The 23,790-nt window shown below is 41.9% G+C and overlaps 1 protein-coding gene across 8 annotated transcripts in view; it reads right to left on the reverse strand.

Annotated features, from left to right (window-relative positions):
* Positions 1-7,533: 7,533 nt before the first annotated feature.
* khk (ketohexokinase) overlaps positions 7,534-23,790 on the reverse strand; it is a 33,960-nt gene continuing 17,703 nt past the window's right edge. For 6 of the 8 annotated variants that reach the window (XM_067986383.1, XM_067986381.1, XM_067986380.1 and 3 more), the window contains 5 exons: positions 21,007-21,079; positions 15,623-15,769; positions 12,275-12,363; positions 9,681-9,835; positions 7,534-8,548 (listed from right to left, as the gene is read on the reverse strand). In XM_067986383.1, the coding sequence (XP_067842484.1) occupies positions 8,463-8,548; positions 9,681-9,835; positions 12,275-12,363; positions 15,623-15,769; positions 21,007-21,079 (550 nt within the window). In that variant the 3' untranslated portion in view covers positions 7,534-8,462. The remainder of the gene's footprint in view (positions 8,549-9,680; positions 9,836-12,274; positions 12,364-15,622; positions 15,770-21,006; positions 21,080-23,790) is intronic. The other 2 variants (XM_067986386.1, XM_067986385.1) reach the window with 2 other exon arrangements.

Here is a 23,790-nt window from a genome sequence, read left to right on the forward strand (position 1 = left end):
ACCAGAGATGAGGAACTTCAGTTATGTGGAGAGATTGGAGAAGCTGGGATTGTTCTCCTGAGAGCAGAGAAGGTGAAGGATAAACCTAATAGAGATATTCAAAATTATGTGGCAAGTAGGGAGAAACTGTCCCCTCTGGCAAGTGGGTCAGTAACCAGAGGTCAAAGATTTAATATAATTGGCAAAAGAACTAGAGGGGAAATGAGGAGAAATTCTTTCACACAGAGGGTTGTTAAGATCTGGAATGCGCCACACGAAAGGGTGGATGCAGATTCCATAGGAACTTTCAAAAGGTAATTGGACATGTACTTGAAGAGGACTAATTTGCAGGGTTACAGGGAAAAAGCTGGAGTATCGGACTAGATTGGACAGCTCTTTCAAAGGGATGGCACAGGCACGACGGGCCGAATGGCTTCCCTTCTGTGCTCTATGGTTCTATGCAAAACAGACTGCCAATTCGCTATCATCCGTTTTACACTATTGCTCAAAGTCAAAATTACCCCCGAGAATCAAATTCAAGTGTAGTATTCAGGTGAAGTGAGGTTTGAGGGAAGAGGGAATCATTTGAACAAGATGATCAGGCATAATTCAGTCCCCATTTTAAAGTCATACAATCTGTCCCTATTTTTATATTTTCATTATAAATTCCAATATCCTCATTCATAAAGGAAACTGCCTATGTAAACTTATCACGCTGTAATCACACCTTCCTGCCAATGGTAGAAGTGCAGCCCCTCTACTGTCGGGAGAGTACAATTTCAGAAGACAAGGTTACATAGGCAGTTTCCATTATTTATGTGAACATAAGAATTTAAGATAGAAAAAATTGACAAAGTGCATGCAGACTCAAGAGTTCTAATATATAATAGATGTGGGATGCGAGGCACAGAGCCTGCGAAGCACAGGGCCAGCGAAGTGGCTGAAGAAAACTTTTGGGGGTGAGGAGGTCAGAACTGGAAAGGGTGTGAGGAGATTGTCTGGGTTAATAATGGTGGTGGGTGGGCCTCAGTAGGGCCACAGCCAAAGCTGGGAGAAGAATGAAGCTCGAAGCAGAGAGAAATAGTGGTGTGTGGAGAGGTGTTTGTGATGAAATTATATCTGAAGTCTTTATATAATAGAGGTTTGGGAAAAGGAAATGACAGCAATGTGAAATACGTAAACTGTACAGTAAATATATATGTATATATTGTTAAAAAAGTGGATTTTACAAGTGGATTTTGGACTTACACCTGTTTTTAGAAGGTGTATGTACCCCTGATTTTTCAGGGGAATGCTCGTTATTTATATTATTGACAGGTCTTTTGTACCAATAAATGATATTGGTTTTGTTAGGCACTGCAGAGTGATACTTCAAGATTTTAGATATTGTTATTGTGGCATCAGCACTGCTGAAGAAATGTTCATTTGTTATTTCCACACACGATAATTATCATGAAACGGTTAAAAATAACAGATATAAATATAAAGTAACGCAATGTATTTTGTTCAGTGCAGCTTATCTTTCACTACAATGAAACATCCACAACTCTCAAGTGACACAGGGCATTTTATAAGCTCTGGAATTCCTTTCGCCTTTCCACCTCCCTCTCCTCTTTTAAGATCCTCCTTAAAATCCATCTCCTTGGCCAATAGCTCCTTCTTTGGCTCGGTGTCCTTTTTTTTTGATTAAGCCTATATGAAGCATTTTGGGACTTTTTTTTACATGAAAGGCACAATATAAATGCAAATTATTGTTGATGATGATAGCCTCTTTTCATTGTATGTGTCATCAGATAATGCCTTCATTTCAGTAGTGTCAGTAGGTGCCATTCTCCGAATGGTAATTGTTCATGTGTGATTTTCCAACAGTTAAATTAACAAAAATATTTGTGGAATTATAAACTGTATTATTTTAGGATTGTTCTTTGTGTTAGGCTAATTCATTTGGGGAAAAAAAAATTTACTTCAAGAATTTAGCATTTGAGTCCACATACCAGAAAACGAGAGATGAATTATATTCAAGAATAGAATAGAATCGTAGCATGTTACTGTATAGAAACAGGCCATTTGGCCCATCACATCTGTACCAGTGTTTTTCTCCAAATGAAGCCCAAATCTAATCCCACTTTCCTGCTCATTTTCCAGACACTTTAATATTTCACTTTTCTAATTCCATTTTAAAAGAATTAATACAATCGGCTTTAACAACCATTTGTACAGAGAATTCCACATTTTATAAAACCCCTCCTTTAATTTTTTTCTGTGATGATCTTAAATTTATGTTCTTTCATTACCATCTCGCTGACCAGTGGAAACAATCACTATTTAGCTTGTCATTATCTTGAGGATTCCAAAAACCTTCTCCACTCTAATGAAGAAAACTCTTAACTTTTCAAGTCTCTCTTCATAACTGTTACCCCTCACAATACTACAGTGAATCTACCAACTTTTCTAATGTTTTTAAATTCTTCCTATAGTGGAGTGTGCAAAACAGTACACAATATTCCAAATGCAGCCCAACTAAGGTCTTGTACAAGTTCAAAATTATCTACTTGCATTATATAGTGTATTCTATGCCTTTAGATACAAAGCCAACGATTCTGAATTTTAATAAATTAAACATTTAATTACCACATATATAAAATATCATACATTTTAAAACCACAGAATGACTGCCGTATTCAATAAACATCTTATCTTGATAACATTTCACAAGACACTTTAACTTGCATGACTGTCCACAGAGTGAACAGTGGATCCCAGATACACTAGGTTGGGGATCTTGATTTTTCAGGCAAGACTTCCTCAGCTGGCCTTTACATTCTGCAACTCCAATTCGACGGACCTCATAGTCGGAGGTACCTACATGGATTTTTTTTTGCCATGCTTTCTTATCTTGAGCAAGATGTTCCCATCTATTCTCTGCTGTTTCAGTCATTTTAAAGCAGTCTTTATATCTCTTTTGCTATCATTCGATCGTTTCCAAGTTTTCAATGCGCCATAAAAGATTTTCTTCAGGATTCGTTCATCAGATATTCACACATGACCCGACCAGCGTAGCCATTCCTTTACGATCAGAGCACCTATGCTTAGCATGTCGGCTTTTGAAGTACTTCAGTAAAGGTGGAATGTAATCCTTGTCTCGAGCTGGTTGGAAGAATACCACCATCTTCTTACGGCTGATAGTCATGCCATGTTGCAAAGTGGTTAATGATTGTTTGCACATCATCATGGGAAGATCCTTGAAAAAATTATTCTCAATCACCTTATTCAACACAGTGCTTAAAGAATCCTTCACAATATGGGTTCAGAAAGGGAAAAGGCATGACTGATATGCTCTTCACAGCCAGACATCTCCAAGAAAATGTAGAGAGCAAAATGTAAACCTCTACTGCGTCTTTGTTGACCTGGCAAAGGCATTTGCACATTCACGTTGAACCCCCTCGGAGGCCCCAGGGCAAAAAAGCACCCAAAAAATTAAATGTGATCAAATTCAAGTCTGTTTGCTCAAGACAAGAATGCTGCACAGCTACTAAAAATCATTAGATCACTGTAAACACAGCGCCTGGTGATATTGACGCTGACTGGAACTGCTTCGGAGGTACAGTACACATTGCAGCTTTGGAAGTCTTCGACCCAACTATCCCGAAACACCAGGACTGGTTTGATGAAGACGATGATATAAAAAGGCTATGCAATGAGAAACATGGATAAAGGACAAGTCAACATCCAAGAAGAAGCAAGTTTATGATAACATTCGTAAACAAGTCCAGACCGAACTAAAGATTATGTGTGACACTTGTCGGAGCAAAAAGGCAAATGAATTGCAGTCCTATGCTAACCAGGAGGACATGGACAACTTCTATAATATGCTTAGGACTGTATATGGCCCGCAATCTAGTGGCTCCATCCCTGTTACGAGCACTGATGAAACTACTCTTCTCACAGACAAAAATCACAACCTGAAAGATGGGCTGACCATTCCCAAAACCATCTAAATAAGAAATTAGCTATCAATGATGAGGCCTTCAATCAGCTGTACTTAGTGGGCCCACCAATGATATCCTTGAAGAAGAACCTACTTTTTTGGAGACTGAAAAGGCCATCCGGCTGCTCTCAAATGGAAAAGCACCTGGTTCTGATGCTATCCCAGTTGAGATATACAAAGCTGGTGGTGACTACTTTGGCGACTCAACAAACTATTTCAATCACGAAAGATCCCTCAGGAGTCAATACAGCCAACAGCACTCATCTCATCTAATGGGCCAGCCATTAACTGTTTTTAAAGGGGTACAGCCACCTTGGCAATGGCTCTTGATGTGAATAGTCCTTTGCGCTGGAAAAAGTCAAGGTCTACCCATACCCGTTGGATTCTCTTCTTCTATCCTACTTCCCCCAGCCCTTTTGAATGCTGACACTTTTCTCCGGTGTACCCACCTTGGCATATGATTGTCAACATGTCCTGATATCTGAGAGATATGTCTGAGCTGCATGGGTTGACTCGCCTACCAATTTCCCATCTCCTGTAGAAAAGCACCTCAGCCCTTGAATTGGGAATTCACCAGTCGAGGAGGGGATAAACCCAGAAAAAACTTTAAAATGTTGGGACATTGTCCAGAGCACTCACAGCACAGCATTTTCAATCAAATATATCCAAACGAAGAAAGCTGCCCACTATCCAGACAGATTTCTACTTGCAGTCGATGTAGCAAAACACAGTGTTGCTGTGAAAATAATTACATTATTGAATGTTTACTAGACTGACATTACCACTGTTCAATTAAGACAGGCCAATTTGGAAATAAAATAGAATGAATGCAAGAGATCACAAAATGTGTGTATACATATTATTCTCAGGATATTTTAAAATATATATTCAGTTCAATTATTATATTTTGGCTTTGGTTGACTCCTTTTTTAACAAAGGTTTACGGATGTTGTAAATGTAAAAGGTAAATTCTTTTTGAGATATCAATCCTAATGAAGCTAATGTCTCAATCAAAAGCTTCAATGTTTCCTGCAAAACGATATTACACTCTGCAGAAATAAGTGTGCAGACAGATGCTAACAGCATATATTCATTACAGTGTGTGCAGACAGCAATCGGCATGCAGACATTATAGTTCACATAGAGAAACATTAGTGCTTACGGACAAAACTGATACTGTACACACAATACATCAGTTGTAAGCAGTCATTACATTGAACACCAACATTATGGGGTACATTGTATGCAAGCTAATGTAGTGAACATTTTTTTTATTCGTTCATGGGATGTGGACGTCGCTGGCGAGGCCAGCATTTATTGCCCATCCTTAATTGCCCTTGTGAAGGTGGTGGTGAGCCGCCTTCTTGAACCACTGCAGTCCGTGTGGTGAAGGTTCTCCCATAGTGCTGTTAGGAAGGGAGTTCCAGGATTTTGACCCAGCGACGATGAAGGAACGGCGATATATTTCCAAGTCGGGATGGTGTGTGACTTGGAGGGGGACGTGCAGGTAATGTTGTTCCCATGTGCCTGCTGCCCTTGTCCTTCTAGGTGGTACAGGTTGCGGGTTTGGGAGGTGCTGTCGAAGAAGCCTTGGCGAGTTGTTGCAGTGCATCCTGTGGATGGTACACACTGCAGCCACAGTGCGCCTGTGGTGAAGGGAGTGAATGTTTAGGGTGGTGGATGGGGTGCCAATCAAGCGGGCTGCTTTGTCCTGGATGGTGGCTAGCTTCTTGAGTGTTGTTGGAGCTGCACTCATCCAGGCAAGTGGAGAGTATTCCATCACACTCCTGGCTTGTGCCTTGTCGATGGTGGAAAGGATTTGGGGAGTCAGGAGGTTAGTCACTCGCCACAGAATACCCAGCCTCTGACCTATTCTTGTAGCCACAGTATTTATATGGCTGGTCCAGTTAAGTTTCTGGTCAATGGTGACCCCCAGGATGTTGATGGTGGGGGATTCGGCGATGGTAATACCGTTGAATATCAAGGGGTGGTGGTTAGACTCTCTCTTGTTGGAGATGGCCATTGCCTGGCACTTGTCTGGCGCAAATGTTACTTGCCATTTATCAGCCCAAGCCTGGATATTGTCCAGGTCTTGCTGCATGTGGGCACGGACTGCTTCATTATCTGAAGGGTTGCGAATGGAACAGAACACTCTTCAATCATCAGCGAACATCCCCATTTCTGACCTTATGATGGAGGGAAGGTCATTGATGAAGCAGCTGAAGATGGTTGGGCCTCGGACACTGCCCTGAGGAACTCCTGCAGCAATGTCCTGGGGCTGAGATGATTGGCCATCAACAACCACTACCATCTTCCTTTGTGCTAGGTATGACTCCAGCCACTGGAGAGTTTTCCCCCTGATTCCCATTGACTTCAATTTTACTAGGGCTCCTTGGTACCACACTCGGTCAAATGCTGCCTTGATGTCAAGGGCAGTCACTCTCACATAGGCGTATGATATACACAGAACTGATCCTGCATACACATTACAAGGTATGCAGACAGATTTTAACAGTGTATGTACATTAGAGTGTATACCCTGAACTGGACATCTGCAGTGGACAGTGAAACCTGCAAATTGGGGACACCTAAGGGATTTGCAACAGATGTCCTTTTTTTGCAGGTGTCCTCATTTTCAAAATACTCATTGTATGTACAATAAACCAGATGGGCCAAATATCCAGGGATTGGCTCTATCTCCTGCGGCGTTCCTTCTTTTTTTCACTCTCACCTGGGATTGTGCCTAATTCTAGGGCCCTGCCAGCAAGATGTAATGTCAGTTCATTTTTTGTTTATTGGGTTTTCCAGTTCATTGGCATCCCGGGGTCCTTTTCCATTGAGGAGGGATGTTGTGATCCTGGGATCTGCTACATTGGTAGCCTGCAAAGGGTGAATGTGGCTACTGTAGGGCAGGAGTGCCTGGGAGATCTCAGCCAAACTGGGGGGATTAATATCCGGTACCCTGTCCACCCGTGTGCTGCAGCTGCTAATGTTTGAAGTACTTGGGGATGGGTAGGCTGTTAGCAGCTCATCATTCCGTGACGTACTGGTGGAGAGAGATATGGTGTTGCCTGGTGCAGTTCTTGGCTTTTGTTGAATAGTGAGTTCTTTACCCAACATCCATAGTTGCAGAGAAACCACTCTATCCTTGGGATAGAGCTGTGCAAGCATTCAATCCCAGAGATAGAGCAGTTTCTCTGCTGCAATGGATGCTGGGTAAAGAACTCCCCATTCCACAAAAGCCGTTTCTTTCAACTACTACCGCCTCGCATTGACCTGCGTATCCCGTGTTTTAAGTTGTAAACAGACTTGGTGCATTGAAGGCTGTCTGTAGTTCGTAATTTGCGAGTGTCCGTGGTTTCAAGGTGCAGCTTGTGTGTGTTTCAATGTACATTATTTGGGACTGTCAATAAGAGTCCGTTTTTTTGGAGTGTCCGATGTACAGGTTTCACTGTATATCTTGGGCAATATTTTCTGAGGGCTTCTACTTTGCATTTTTCCACATTAAAACAAGGTGAAAATCAAATGTTGCAAAAATTACAACTAAACTCAAGTAAAAACAAAAGTAAATGACATATCTCATTTATTAAGATACACAGAGCTTAGCATTTTCAATGCTGGATCTCGGATAAGGAGTAGGAAATGTGACACAGTGGACCACCAGCTTTTTTCTAAATTAGTTATCATTGATACAGTTTTAATTTTGATATGAATTTTTTAATAAAAATGTAATCCAATATGTGCAAATTCTAACTATCAAACATTTAAAATAATAATTTGTTTAAATTACTAATATTCCCACTGTTTTAAAATTCCACAGAAAAAGAATTGGGTGAAGCTCTTTGTACCAAATAATCCCACGGATTTATCAAATCTTACCAACATTCAGCATGATCCTCCAGTTTATTGATCCACAAGATAAACAAAAAAAAAATGATGTCACACAATTACATAATTAAATGATCATGTGTGACTAAAATCTTAAACTCAGTTTTCATCAACTGGCTACGTACCAAGTCATTCAGTGACCTCCTTAGATCCAGAGACCAAAGTTAAGTGGAGTTGCTGCATTGCAGACTTGCATTTTCATATATTCAACTTTAGAGTAGCATGCTTGAGAGGAACAGGTCCCAAAGCTTTCCATTACTGGGGGTTTTCCTCACCTCAAGTCTGGATCTCTTGTAGACTAATTGATAGAGATTGATTGCTATGATTAGTTAACAACTCCATTATTGTTACATCATGCAACTACCAATGTACTATGTAGAAGGGGAACTTCCTGTCTTTCTTCATCTAGCAGTTCCTATGTTCTCATGTGAAGGATTTAATACTTTTGTTTAATTGTTTTAAAATCAAATAAAATTATCAAAACCCTTTTTTAAAATCTATTTGCATAACAGATGGGTGCACTAGTGAATATCTAAGTTCATCTGTAGACTTTTCTCATTTCCATCATCTGTGTCTATTTATTCCTCCAACACATCTTTATGTTTCCTCAGACAATTCCATCATATCCTTGAATCCCACACTTTTTCCCTGCAATTTGACAACCAAATGTCAGTGCCTCCTGGATAGACTTGCCTGTAGGAAAATCACAGCACATAGAGTGTCATACTAGTCATCTTATAGCATTATGAATCAAAATTTATCCACAGAACTTTTTAAAAAAACAAAACTTTGTGATCCTTTCTTTTTACTTTCAGAAGGTCATATTCTAATTAGGACATTGTCAATATAAACACTGAGAGTAACAAGATCAGATGGCAGTGTTATAGAATCACACAAAAATAGCTTTCCCATTGCTTAGTATGTAAGTACAATGCCCATTATAATACCAAGCCATTTAAAATAGGAAGATCCATGGCCTTTGTTTGTACTCCGTTAACTGATCTTGGACAGGGCTGCAATGGGAGGAAACTACAATTGGCTTCAGTGACTCTGGCAAAGGAGAGGAAAATTAATTCACCATTCCACTCCTGATCCAGTGATTCCTGATTTTAAAAAATGCATGTATGGGCATCTGGGCGTAAACAGGATCAAGCTTGGCTGCAGTGCAACCCACAATCAAATAACTCATTCCACATTCCAAGCTCAAGCATGAATAATGCCTACTTGAGTAAAGTGCTGCCCAAGGAACCATATCACACTGTAAGTCTGTGCCTTCAAGAAAGAAAAAGGGCAAAGAAAAAAAAGTGATATTTTTCTCCATTTTTAAAGGATTTTTTGCCCTCCTTAGCCCCACCCTCATCAAAACACTATTATCCTAAGCAAGGGGACGAGTAGCAAACCTATTTAAACTATCAGACAATTTGTTCTCTGAATGTCTCTCTCGCTGGGAAAGTATGTTGCCTCTACACTTCATTGGCAGTCGGGTTGAGATGGAGAACTCACCAAATGAGGACTCAAGTGCAGTGCAACTTACCTGTCCATGGCACAATGTGTTAGTACATTGTAACTGTACCTAAGAATAAAAAACATGGGGGCAACATTGTGCAGCATTCATTTAAAAAAAGCCATCGGTGGTCTTGGCAAACACTAGAACAATATAAACTCAAAATAATGTGCACAAAAAACAATTCTACATTTGGAGAAAGAATTTTTTTTCTTAACGCTGACTTAACATCATTAAAATACAAAACCTCCCCGACAAAATTGTCTATCCACCTCCCAAAAAAATAAAACTCGATATCAAAGTCATCAAACCCAGACCCACCATTATACAGTGCAAATAATACAGCTGCATTGAATGTATCTCCAGCTCCAAGAGTATCCACGAGCTTTTCAGGAGGAAAAGCATTTGAATGGAAGAATCCGTCAGGACCCATCGCATCAGCTCCTTTCTCAGCCCATGCACAGATTAGGTACGCACTGACGGTCAAAAAGAGAATCAAATCTACAGACCATCTTATATAATAGGTAATTTTGTGTTTCAATGACAAATTCCCTTTCTAATCCTCTATCTGAAAAAGTACAATCATTTAAGGAAAACTTTATTAAAATAACTAGGACTGCAAATACCAAAAGCAAAGACTTGATGTCAGATCACCTTCATAGCTCGCATCAGGTTCCACTGAGACAAGGGCCCCGATATTAGGAGGGCGGGGAGTCGAATGGGCACGTGGGTAACGTGCCTAGTGAAATCGGTGGGTTTGGCATGCAATCGCAGGCTAATTACAGCCACTTACCTGTGCTTCCGGGTTTCGCGCTGGAAAGCTGCGCAGCGGGCGGACTGCCCATGCGCAGCAAAGGTTGTCAGCTGGAGGAGCCCTATTTAAAGGGGCAGTCCTCCACTGACTGATGTTGCAGAAAATAGGAAAAATTACAGCATGGAGCAGCCCAGGGGGAAGACTGCTCCCAGGTTTAATGATGCCTCACTCCAGGTCTTATTGGATGGGGTGAGGAGGAGGGGGAGGACAGAGATCTTCCCCCCGGCAGGCGGGAGGATGGGGCCTGCCTCTGCCACCAAGAAGGCCTGGCTTGAGGTGGCAGAGGAGGTCACCTGCACCACCAACATATCGCGCACCTGCATACAGTGCAGGAGGAGCTTCAATGACTTAAGTAGGTCAGCCGAAGTGAGTACACTTACTCATTCCCCTACACTCCGTCTGCCACATCACCACCCCCATCCCACATCTCCTTCTGCACTGCCAACACTACTCTATCACATCACTCCTCACACCCATTTAAACCTCATCCTCATCTTACCTGCACTTGCTCACCTCGCCAGTACTCATCCCACCACTATCACTCAACTCAATCCTCATACAATCTCATGGCTCTATCTCATACTCACCCTCTCATGCATCTCTTTCACGGTCAGCCTCACTCAACCTGCCACTACCTGTGCTGCAACCACAGGACATGCATCACATATGTGCAGTAGGAAGCATAAGACAAACGTGTCGTGAGCATGAAGGGGATGCACAAGGGTTTTTGAGGATTTGTCATGGTTTTTACTTATATTTAATTTCTGATCAACTCACATTACATATTATATTGGCACCACTACTGCCACACCTTTGCGAATCTTGTCTAGTTTGTGCAATAACGCCCTTTCCTGAGGATCACTATGAAGACCCACAACTGATGCCACCCATTGCGTCACTGCAGAGTGGGTGTTGGTGTATTTGCAGGGCTCTTTTGTGCAGACGACTGAGAGACATCGGCGATGTCCCCGTTGGCACCCTGGAAGGATGCGGAGGAGAAGTTGTTGAAGGCAGTGGTGACTTTGACAGCGACAGGTAAGAAGATTGTGCTCGGGCCAGCCGGGAGCAGCTCGGCATGAAGGAGGCTGCAAATGTCCACGACTACATGTCGAGTGACTCTGAGCCTCCCTGTGCACTGCTGCTCAGAGAGGTCCAGGAAGCTGAGCCTCAGTCTGCAGACCCTGTGGCGAGGGTAGTGCCTTCTGCGACGCATCTCTCTCTGCCGTTGCCCTCCCTCCTGCTGTACAGGTGGATGTGTCACAGCACTGTGTTGTGGGATTCCACGTGTCAGAGGTGGCCGGCGAGGCTGGTGATGCTGTTCGTCCTCCGAGGAGGTCATGACTGCAGCTACGGCGGCCCCCATCCGGAAGATGTACATTTGAGGGGGTCCGCAAGGTAGGTAAATGTGTCTGGACACCGGGGTAAGTGTGCAAGTTGGTGAATTTTATTGTTAGGAGGAGGGTGGTGGAGGCCAAACTTTGTCCAAAGTGACAGAATGGCCTCCTGCAATGAGTGAGGGTCTCCCCCTCCCCCCCTCACCTGTCAAATGGATCTTTGCAGCTGCCACAGGCTGATGGCTGCAACACGTCCATTTCAACTGGGAGTGTTTCCCCCAGTACGGCAAACAGTCCCAGTTGATCTGAAAATCCCACCCCTCATAAAATATCAGGTCAATCAGGTCTGTAAACGACCTGAAGTACCTGGTTAATTACTTCAAGTGGCACCCCGCCGGCTTGAAGTGCCAGCAGGAGTCCCACATGCGGGGGTTGCATGCGCATGTCAGCGCGTCACTGGGGAACCCGGAAGTGGGCGGGTTGGAGCCGGGCTCTGGACCCGCCCCGGGAATCCCCGATTTTTGCAGCCCCTCCGCCACGAATGCACCCGCTCGGGGGGGTGAAAATCGAGCCCAAGGTCTGAGGTCCAGCATGTTCACACTGCAGCAGATACTTGATCACAGAGGCCTGTTGCAATGGCCTTGAGAATATATGGCAGTGTGGTAATAAAACCCTGTTTATACCGTATATTTATGTCTAAAATCCTATTTCCATCAATGCAATGTGACAGAAAACGCACTTGAATTTAGCTCTCTGGTTGTACTCACCCAGGCCGTAGCCGGTTGTAAAGTCCTTTTACTGCTTCTGCTGCTGAATTAAACCCAAAATGTCTAGCAACATCTTTGCTGACAAAAACCTAAAGTGTGCGCACACAAAAAAAAGTTAGTTTATCTTGAAAACAAGAAGGCATTTAGTTTGATGTATTTTATTCTTTCATACTGTACAATTATTTCTACCTGAGCTTATTTCAGATGTTTAGTAATAAACACAGTATTGACTACTGAAAAGCATTGTTGAAGTGCAACACAAGTCAGTGTTTCATTTTATTTTGTACTCCTGTCAAGCTACTTTTGTTGATTTGCACTTTATTTAAACATTAATGACTATCTTAGCTCTTCTCTGCCTTCCTTCAACTCCTCACAATGATAGAAACAGCATCCTAATGTACATTCTACAACCTCTTACAAACTGCATTCCACATTCTACTGTCTTACAGAGATATCTGTACTTTCTGAAAACCTATGCTCTGCCCACTAATCTTGTTGGAAATCTCAGTGACATTTCTGAACACTATGACTAGTAGCCTTTATACAGCTTAAGCTTCACCTCTTCATAGAAAGGTTACAGCAAGGAAGGAGGCCATTCGGCCCATCGAGTCCGTGCCGGCTCTAAGCAAGAGCAATCCAGCTAGTCCCACTCACCCGCCCTGCAATTTTTTTCCTTTCAAGTACTTATCCAGTTCCCTTTTGAAAGCCATGATTGAATCTGCCTCCACCATCCCCTCGAGCAGTGCATTCCAGATCCTAACGACTCGCTGCGTAAAAAGTTTTTCCTCATGTCACCTTTGATCTTTTGCCAATCACTTTAAATCTATGTCCTCTGGTTCTTGATCCTTCCACCAACGGGAACAGTTTCTCTCCATCTATTGGGTCTAGATCTTTCATGATTTTAAATAACTCTATCAAATCTCCTCTCAACGTTCTCTGTTACAAGAAGAACCACCCCAGCTTCTCCAGTCTATCCACGTAACTAAAGTCCCTCATCCCTGGAATCATTCTGGTAAATCTTTTCTGCACCCTCTCTAAGGCCTTCACATCTTTCCTAAAGTGCGGTGCCCAGAACTTGACACAATTCTCCAGTTGTGGTCAAACCAGTGTTTTAAAAAGGTTCATCATAACTTCCTTGCTTTTGTACTCTATGCCTCTCTTTATAAAGCCCTGGTTCCCGTATGCTTTTTTAACCGCTTCCTCAATCTGCCTTGCCACTTTCAATGATTTGTGCACATATACCCCCAGATCTCTCTGTTCCTGTACCCCTTTTAGAATTGTGCCCTCTAGTTTATATTGCCTCTCCTCGTTCTTCCTACCAAAATGTATCACTTTGCATTTTTCCGCGTTAAATTTCATCTGCCGCGTGTCCGCCCCATTCCACCAGCCTGTCTATATCCTCTTGCAGTCTATCACTATCCTCCTCACTGTTCACTATACTTCTAAGTTTTGTGTCATCTGCAAATTTGGAAATTGTGCCCTGTACACCCAAGTCCAAGTCATTAATATATATCAAGAAAAGCAGTGGTCCTAGTACCGATCCCTAGGGAACACACTGTACACCTCCCTCCAATCCGAAAACCCGGTCACCTCTACTCTCTGCTTCCTGTTACTTAGCCAATTCTGTATCCATGCTGCTACTGCCCCCTTTATTCCAAGGGCTTCAATCTTGATGACAAGCCTATTGTGTGGCATTTTATCAAACGCCTTTTGAAAGTCCATGTACCCTACATCAACCGCATTGCCCTCATCTACCCTCACTGTTACCTCATCAAAAAACTCTATCAAGTTAATTAAACCTTGCCTTTAACAAATCCGTGCTGGCTTTCCCTAATCAATCCACACTTGTCCAGGTGACTGCTAATTATTGTTTCTAAAAGTTTGCCCACCACCAAGGTTAAACTGAATGGCCTGTAGTTGCTGGGTTTATCCTTACACCCTTTTGTAACATTTGCAATTCTCCAGTCCTCTGGCACCACCCCCATATTTAAGGATGTTTGAAAGATTATGGCCAGTACCTCTGTAATTTCAACCCTTACTTCCCTCAGCAAACTAGGATGAATCTCATCTGGACCGGGTGACTTATTTACTTTAAGTACAGCTAGCCTTTCTAGTACCTCCTCTTTATCAATTTTTAGCCCATCCAGTATCTCAATCTTCCTTTACTGAGACTCTGGTAGCATCTTGGGAAAGATAGATGCAAAGTATTCATTTAGTACCTCGGCCATGCCCGCTGCCTCCATGAGCAGATCTACTTTTTGGTCCCTGATCGGTTCCATCCCTCCTCTTACTACCTGTTTAGTGTTTACATGTCTATAGAAGACTTTTGGATTCCCTTTTATGTTTGCCGCCAGTCTATTCTCATACTCTCTCTTTACCCCTCTTACTTCCTTTTTCATTTCCCCTCTGAACTTTTTATATTCATCCTGGTTCTCACTTGTGTTATCTGTCATATGTCCCTTTTTTCAGTTTCATCTTACTCTCTATCTCTTGTCATCTTTAGTTTGCTTCCTCTTTAACTGTTCCTTTAAACTATACAGGTCCAAAACAAAGCAAGACAGTGAAGATATTTTTCCTGACTACATTTTCTACTCTTTATGAAACATCTTCAAGGTCTGCTACTGCAGCAGTTTTCACACAACTCCCTTCTCACCATTGCATTTTACAGGGGCACAGTCTTTACAAAACAAGTGTTGTGCAAACAAAGGAGAGAAGGTTTGACATGCTTCACACAATTAACACTGAGACTCTATCCCCATCACTATTATATTATATTGTTTACATGTAACATCAAGACAAAAATAAGATAAGGCTATTCTGGCTCTTCTCCCTCCACAGTGACACATTTGGCTCAATGGTTGACCTTTTACTCTGAAGGTTATGGGTTTGAATAGTAGGATTTAAGCCCATGATCTAAGCTGACATTGCTGTATTGTCAAAAGTGGCATCCTTCAGATGAGATATAAACCTGAGGAGCTGTCTGCCCATTCTGGTAGTTTAGGTGGGCATTAAGAATGGTACTATTGCAAGAAGATCATGAATTTCATCTTATATTTGGACCAACAACCCCCATGCCCCTCATTTAATACAACAGAAAAATCAGGTCAACTGCTCACTCATTGCTGATCATGGGGTTTTGCTGGTGCAGAATGGCTGCTGTATTTGTCCACAAAATAACAATCACCATACTTTAAAAGTAATTAACTCTGTGAAGTACTTTTGAGATGTTTTAACGGAATGTGATGCTATATAAATGCAACTATTATTAATGTTAATAAACAGGTCAGTTTAATTTAACCAGTTCATATAATGGCCTTTTTTCTTTAACATTTCTAAAGTAAAACATACCACATCTCCATGCCCAAACAGCTGGTAGAGTTCTTCTCTTGTTTTCTCAATTTCCACAGAGATGGTAATTCGCTGCTCTGCTGGCACAGTGACATTGTACTGCTCGACCTGCTGTATCATAGCAACCTGCTCAGATGCATTTCTGCCCTAAATATCAATGACAATTATACAAATGCATGCTGCTGTGTTTGACACTTTGTAATTTTAAAATAAAACATACTGACATACAAGGACACGAGAGATAATACTTGAAACTTTTATGGTAAGATTCTACTTTTGGAATGATCCATTGAAGGTTAACAGAATATCCCACAAAAAAAGCAATATGGTAATAGTCGGATCATTCACAGATAAGGACAGCTTGTGATAACTAACATTCTCTAGCAATGCCACCCATTGTTCTGCCACTATGACTGATTTCATCTTTTATTCATTCTACACCAATAAAGCATCACACAGATGTTCTATCATGCTGCATCTTGGAGCAGTAGGGACCAGATTTGCAATTGTGGTTTCCCCACACACCATGTTTCAAATCTTAGTAAAATGGTAGTGAGATGCTTTCCTCTTAGCAGAAGACAATAATAAAACAGAAAGCAAATCTGCAGAGACAAAATGGATGAGGTAGAAATTATCTCATCACATCGCTCTTATTATTTAAAAAAGAGAATAACTGGGACCATTGGGTTGGTTCTTGATATTGAAGCCGTGAAGTGGAGTGACACAGATTCAATCATTTACATGCGGACGCCACCCCCCCCCTGCTCAGCATAACATCTGGAGAGTCACTGAGCACAGGCCAGATATATCCCCACAGGATGGAGCAACAAACCTGGCAGAGTGTCTCTACCAGGCTACCTCTATTCACTTCCTAGTAACTCATTAAAAGTTTTGATGGAAAGCTGAAAGCAAGTTCTTCATCTGTCCTTTTGTTACTGGAGCTGTATACCCTGCAACATAGAAGATGCGGAAAGGGGAAAAATGAGGACAGGGGGAGAAGATGGTGCATATCTTCATTGTAGGATAACATAACCTCCCAAAAAACAAACACAGAAAGAAAGCAATCTGGTTACATTTGGGTTAGTCATTGAAGCAACACAATGTATTTCTACTGTAGTAACCCTGGAAGCCTACTGGAAGGGGATGAGGAGTGACACCATCACAGTTAAAAAGCTGCTGGTTATTTGATTGCCTACTGTTCATTATACATATAAAGTTTTTTTAAAAATCCGAAAAGGATGATAAATGTGCAATATCAAGAATGCAATAGTCCAAAATCAAAGATGCAGGATCATAAAGCGCCTGCTGGTGGTGCTACAGAGAACAGCAAGTTCAGCAACGCCACCAGCAGGTACCAAGAGATTTTTAAAAATTCATTCATTGGATACAGGCGGCGCTGGCAAGGCCAGTATCTATTGCCCATCCCTAATTGCCTTTGAGAAGGTGGTGATGAGCCGCCTTCTTGAAACGCTGCAGTGCATGTGGTGAAGATTCTCCCACAGTGCTGTAAGGAAGGGAGTTCCAGGTTTTTGACCCAGCGACGATGAAGGAATGGCGGTATATTTCCAAGTGAGGATGGTGCATGTGACTTGGAGGGGAACGTGCAGGTGGTGGTGTTCCCATGCGCCTCCTGCCCTTGTCCTACTAGGTGGTAGAGGTCGCGGGTTTGGGAGATGCTGTTGAAGAAGCCTTGGCGAGTTGCTGCAGTGCATCTTGCAGATGATACACACTCCACCATCGGTGTGCTGGTGGTGGAGGGAGTGAATGTTTAAGGTGGTGGATTGGATGCCAATCAAGTGGGCTGCTTTGTCCTGGATGGCATTGAGCTTCTTGAGTGTTGTTGGAGCTGCACCCAACCAAGCAAGTGGAGAGTATTCCATTACACTCCTGACTTGTGCCTTGTAGATGGTGGAAAGGCTTTGGGCAGTCAGGAGGTGAGTCACTCGCCACAGAATACCCAGCATCTGACCTGCTCTTGTAGCCACAGTAGTTATATGGCTGATCCAGTTAAGTTTCTGGTCAATGGTAACCCCCAGGATGTTGATGGTGGGGGATTCGGCGATGGTAATGCTGTTGAATGTCAAGGGGAGGTGGTTGGACTCTCTCTTGTTGGAGATGGTCAATGCCTGGCACTTGTGTGGCGCAAATGTTACTTGCCACTTATCAGCCCAAGCCTGGCTGTTGTCCAGGTCTTGCTGCATGCGGGCACGGACTGCTTCATTATCTGAGGGGTTGCAAATGGAACTGAACACTGTGCGATGCATGACAACAGCAACTTGCATTTATATAGCACCTTTAACGTAGCAAAAACATCCCAAGATGAGTCACAGCAACATTATCTAACAAAATTATCTAACATAGGAGGATATTAGGACAGGTGACCCACGAGGTAGGTTTTAAGGTGCGTCTTAAAAAAGGAAAGAGGTAGCGAGGCGAAGAGGTTTAGAAAGGAAATTCCTAAGATTAGGGCCTAGGCAGCTGAAGGCACGGCCGCCAATGGTGGAGCAATGAAAATTGAGGATTCGCAAGAGGCAAGAATTGGAGGAGCGCAGAGATCTTGGAGGGTTGTAGGGCTGAATGAGGGCATAGAGATAGGGAGGGGTGAGGCCATGGAGGGATTTGAAAACAAGGATGAGAATTTTAAAATCGAGGCATTGTTGGACCGGGAGCCAATGTGGGTCAGCGAGCACAGTGGTGATGGGTGAAAGGCTCTTGGTGTGAGTTAGGATATGGGCAGCAAAGATTTGAATGAGCTCAAGTTTACGGAGGGTGCAAGGTGAGAGGTCGGCCAGGAGGGCATTGGACTAGTCAAGTCTAAAGGTAACAAAGACATGGATGAGAATTTCAGCAGCAGATGAGCTGAGGCAGGGGCGGAGACGAGCGATGTTATGGAGGTAGAAGTGGGCGGTCTTAGTGATGGAGAGGATATGGGGTCGGAAGCTCAGATCAGGGTCAAATAGGACACCGAGGTTGCGAACAGTCTGGTTTAGCCTCAGACAGTGGCCCGGGAGAGTGATGGAGTCAGTTTCTAGGGAACGGAGTTTGTGACGGGGACTGAAGACAATGGCTTCGCTCTTCCCAATTGGAGGAAATTTTTGCTCATCCAATTCTGGATGTCAGACAAACAGCGTGACAAATCAGAGGCAGTGGAGGGGTCGAGAGAGGTGGTGGTGAGGTAGAGCTGGGGATCGGCAGTGTACATGTAGAACCTGACATTGTGTTTTCGGATATGTCACCAAGGGGCAGCATGATGATAAGAAATAGGAGGGGGCCAAGGATAGATCCTTGGGGGACTCCAGAGGTAACAATGCAGGAGCGGGAAGAGAATCCATTGCAGGAGATTCTCTGAAGGCTACGACTGGATAGATAAGAATGGAACCCGGCGAGAGCAAACCCACCCAGCTGGACAACGGAGGAGATGCATTGGAGGAGGATGATGTGGTCAACCGTGTCAAAGGCTGCAGACAGGTCGAGAAGGATGGGGAGGGATAATTTACCATGGTCACGGTCACATAGGATATCATTTGTGACTTTGATAAGGGCTGTTTCAAGGCAGAGGTGGAAACCTGTTTGGAGGGATTCAAGCATGGAGTTGCGGGAAAGGTGCGCATGGATTTGGGAGTCAACAACATATTCAAGAACTTTGGAGAGGAAAAGGAGATTGGAGATGGGGTGGTAGTTTGCAAGGACAAAGGGGTCAAAGATGATTTTTTTTTGAGGAGAGGGGTGATGATGGCAGATTTGAAGGAGAGGGGAGAGGGGAGAGGGGAGAGAACAATATCAGATAACATGGGGGCCCAGAAGGCAAGCTGGGTAGTCAGCAGTTTGGTGGGAATAGGGTCAAGGAAGCAGGAGGTGGGTCTTGTGGACAAGATGAGCTCAGCGAGAGCATAAGGGGAGATAAAAAGTAACAAGAGAAAGATGTGAGTTCAGGGTTACAGCAGGGGAGAACCTTGAGGGATGTTTGGCTTGGTGGGTTAGGGGAAGGGAAGGAAGTAGCAGAGGCAGCTGAACGGATGGTCTCAATTTTAGTGACAAAGAGGTACATGACTAACGATTCTTAAGTTATTTACCAGTGATACACATAAAAATAATGAGCTCCTGGGGAAAAAATGACAGATTATTTTGTGTCGAGATAAGAAAAAGCTGCAAATGCTGAAATTCTAAAATAAAAATAGAAAATGTTGGGAATACACAGGAGGCATCTTCTCATTCACCTGCAACCAGGCCTCATTTCCCTTCCAGGTAGCACATGGTACAGGGGCAGGCAGAAGATGTTCTTTGTCAAGTGGGTTTGTCCCCGTATCTCATCAGATGAGAAATCAGACTTGTTTGGTTGAGGATTCAATTATTTAGGATTTAATTTTAAACTAACATTTAAACATTTCAATGTTGCACATGATGAGTCGGGTAAGAACTGAAGTGCTATGCCAAGCAATCACAATGTATAATTCTGTTACTAAAGTGCGGCTGTGTCCTCTTAAGACCACAAAGTCTAATTGTTGTTAAGGCTCAGATTAGAATTTAATTGTTGTTTGGTCAGGGAACTGCAGATTGGGAAGTGGTGGTAAATTTCAGGATCCAAGTCAATCACAGGGAATGTTGTGTTTTTTCTAAGACTAGTGGATTGCCTATAGAATTAGGTATGGTTTGTTGAAAGATTTGGTTGGGAACCTAATGGGAAAATAGATGGGTGAAGAAAATGTTTTGAAGACTGGGGACTGGGAGAAGATGGAAGTAAAATTTAAAAGTAACATGGCCTGGCGTCAATGCTAAAGAAAAAAATTTGAAGTGTCAGGAAAATATAATGATTTGATTTAATTAAAAGAACTAGGTCCCATAAATGTGGCCTTACAAAGATCTTTTTCGAGCCATAGGAATTGCTGAAATGCTTTGGATTAGCAATTTCAGACAGCAAGATCTATATTTTTAGGAACCTTATAAATCCTGGTGATTTTAAAACCACATTGCAAATTACTGTGTACTAAAGTGAATCCTGATTTTAAATTGGCACTTTGGACAATGTTAGAGAAAGATCAGATCAATATAAAATCTGTTTTTAAACAAAAAAATGTTCAGACTATGTCTGTTCATAGATCGCTAAAGTGACTTTTAATTATGGCTCATAGCTCCACATTTTTACTTTGGGCCTCTTCTTGAACCAGTTGTGCCTGTGGACTCATTCTTTCCGATTTCAGACATATCAAAAGCGAGTCCTTGGTAAAAGTGAAATAGTGAGAGATTGCAAGCTCATTTTAACAAATGCAACACTGCTGGCTCCAAAGAAGCCTTGGAAAGTAACTTTTTATTTGCATTATAGCAATTCCAGCTGCAACATAATATAAAGGGGCCCATTACAGGAAGATACTGGAGCCACTACTCACCTCCCAGTGAATCCACTTGTACTGTGAAAGATCAATTTTCCTAAAATCCTCTGAGGTAACATTAGGTAGATTCCTAAACGTAACCACATTTTTAATCAAACTTGAGTACAGGGGTTATATGATTTGCAGTATTATTAAGATTTAGAGGACAAGTTCCATTTTTTGACTGTATCAACAATAAACTAAGTGTTTGCTTACATCGATTAAAGTTACATTATCCAAAACACTCAGTAAAAAATGTATTAACAGAAGGACTGCACTATATTAACTTGTAATCAAAATAAGGATCATGCAAATTTAACATTATGCATTGAATTTACATGCACAAAATTACTGCAACATTCATTGAAAAACTAGAAATTTAACAGAAAGACAATTAAAACCTTACCAATAAAAAAACCTCTTGTTTCCTTCTACCTCTAAGATTCGCCCTTGTAATCCTTTCTTGAATCCTTCCCAATGCCCTTTAACGCCCGCTGTTCTTAAGAGTCTTATCCTAATCACTGTGAATCTCCAAGTGTGCAGGCAGAGCCTCAGGCTCCACACTACAACACTGGTGCTGCTGTGGTAAATAGCTACTTAGGCAGCTGGGCATTTGCCCAAACTCACATACTAAAAAACAGAATTCTTGTCAGTGTTCTCCAGGAAGGCAAGAAAAACCTCAGGCTCCACACTTGGACACTCACACTACACTATCAGTCAGCTGGCAGGAAGCAGGCAGACATCTGCCCAGAGATGGGTGTCGAGTAAACAAGATTCTTATCAGTTTTTCACATGAAGGTATGAGTCCTATCAATTAATAAACCTCTCACATGTACAGGATGGCAGGCAGATCAGAGTGTGTCCAGAATATAATTTGCAAAACTAGTATGATGCAAAAATAGTATTACCTCTGTTTTAGAGGTAAATTTTTAACTCTATCAATAGTTCTCCATACAGCTTGTACTACAAATGTTGTGATCAGCACTTTCAGCATTATTGGATCCCTCAAACCATAATAATCCAATCCAAATTTAGATTTTAGACTTTTTTCAAAGTTCCTCCAGTGCCAAGGTCATTGTTAGACCTGCTATCACTGAACAAACACACAAAGCCAAATGGGTTTGGACACAAAATTCAGTCTGGAATTCAGTCAGTGGTTAAAAGTCTTGTTATTGAAAGATCCTGAGAAAACATTTAATTATTAACGTTTGAAGTAATGCCAATTTTGCTCTTCAGGTGCCCATTCTGCTTGTTAACTGTGAAAAACCCACCTGACAAAAAGGTCAACAGGAAGAAGTTTGAAGTGGCTCCAAGTACTTCCTTCCATACACAAATCACAGGCACGAAAAGTAAAATTCAGACCTGAAGTTATAGGAGTACTTAATTGAAACCACATGAAGAGAACAATTCCAAGTCTAATATTAATTTATTTAGGAGTTTTTAAAAAATCTATGTAAAATCTGAAAAGTGGGGACATGAGATTAATAACCAGACACTAACTGCACAATGTAGAAACTGAACAGCTGAAAGAAAGATTGATATGAAAACAAAGCAGACTTCATTTTTTTCTTTCATTAAATGTGTAAATTAGGTTTTGTTTTTCCATTAAAAAAATTACAGTTTAACATATTGTTGAATTGATTATTGAAGATAGTGTAATTATTTGATTTTGGTGCCATGCACAGGGTAACTGTTACACATGCCAAATCAGAAATACTCCTTTTAAGGATATTAACTATACCCCACAGTGATATGCCAAGAGTTGCAACTCCCTTCCCCTTGGTGGCATTAAATCAGGTTTTCTATATAGTACCAAGAATTAATGGCAAAATTAGAACAATGATCCTATGGCTACATTTCAGCTCTCTCATTCATTTATGTCAATGAAACCTGTAATCTTGAATCTCCATCAGCTGTTAAAAAATATAATTGTAAACAATTTTACAACACCAAGTTATAGTCCAGCAATTTTATAAAATTGCTGGACTATAACTTGGTGTTGTAAAATTGTTTACAATTGTCAACCCCAGTCCATCACCGGCATCTCCACATCAAAAAATATAAAGCATATTAGTTCCAATTTATTTTTAATTGCACTCCTGAGAAAAACAGGACAGCCTAGGAGTCATGAGGAACTTTCAATGTGTGTAACTACAGTGGAACCTCCATAATGGAGGTGGCCCTCACTGGATAATGGAAATTGCTGGATAATTGAGTCTCCAAATTTTGGACTTACATGTATGGTGCGGCTTTACCCAAGACATGCAAATGAAGAATTGTACAATATGAACAACGCAAACTGAACTGAATCTTTCTTGGGGTGTGTCAAACACGAGTAAACTGCTGTTAGCAGGGGCCTTAATGAAGATTTTATTTTTGCAAGGCTTATTTCAACAAATATTCTGGTAGATAATCAAGAAGGTGGATTATGAAATTGCAGATAATGGAAGTGATGCCGTAGAACTCCCCTCCCTCACTCTCTTGAAAGTGCTGACCTCATGTTGCAGCTGTTCTCTGGTTTTTCACCTAAGCAATTATTTTTCAGGTGTGAGCCTAGAGAGTGTAGCAGCAAGCTCTTCCACCAGAGGAGTCATCACAGCTGAGCATAAACCTGTCTTCAACCGACATCCACATTTGTGCATTTTCTAGTGGGGGGTCACAGGATAGTGATCATGAATGGGAAACCTGATTTTTTTCTCTTCCCTTATCCAGCGACACTGAGACCAACTGTAGCACTCCTGCCACCGGTTCAATATTGATCAGATAAACTCAGCACACAGTTTTCATTTGACCTGGACCTTT

The sequence above is a fragment of the Heptranchias perlo genome, chromosome 6 (assembly GCF_035084215.1).
Source record: "Heptranchias perlo isolate sHepPer1 chromosome 6, sHepPer1.hap1, whole genome shotgun sequence".
Classification (NCBI taxonomy): Eukaryota; Metazoa; Chordata; class Chondrichthyes; order Hexanchiformes; family Hexanchidae; genus Heptranchias; species Heptranchias perlo.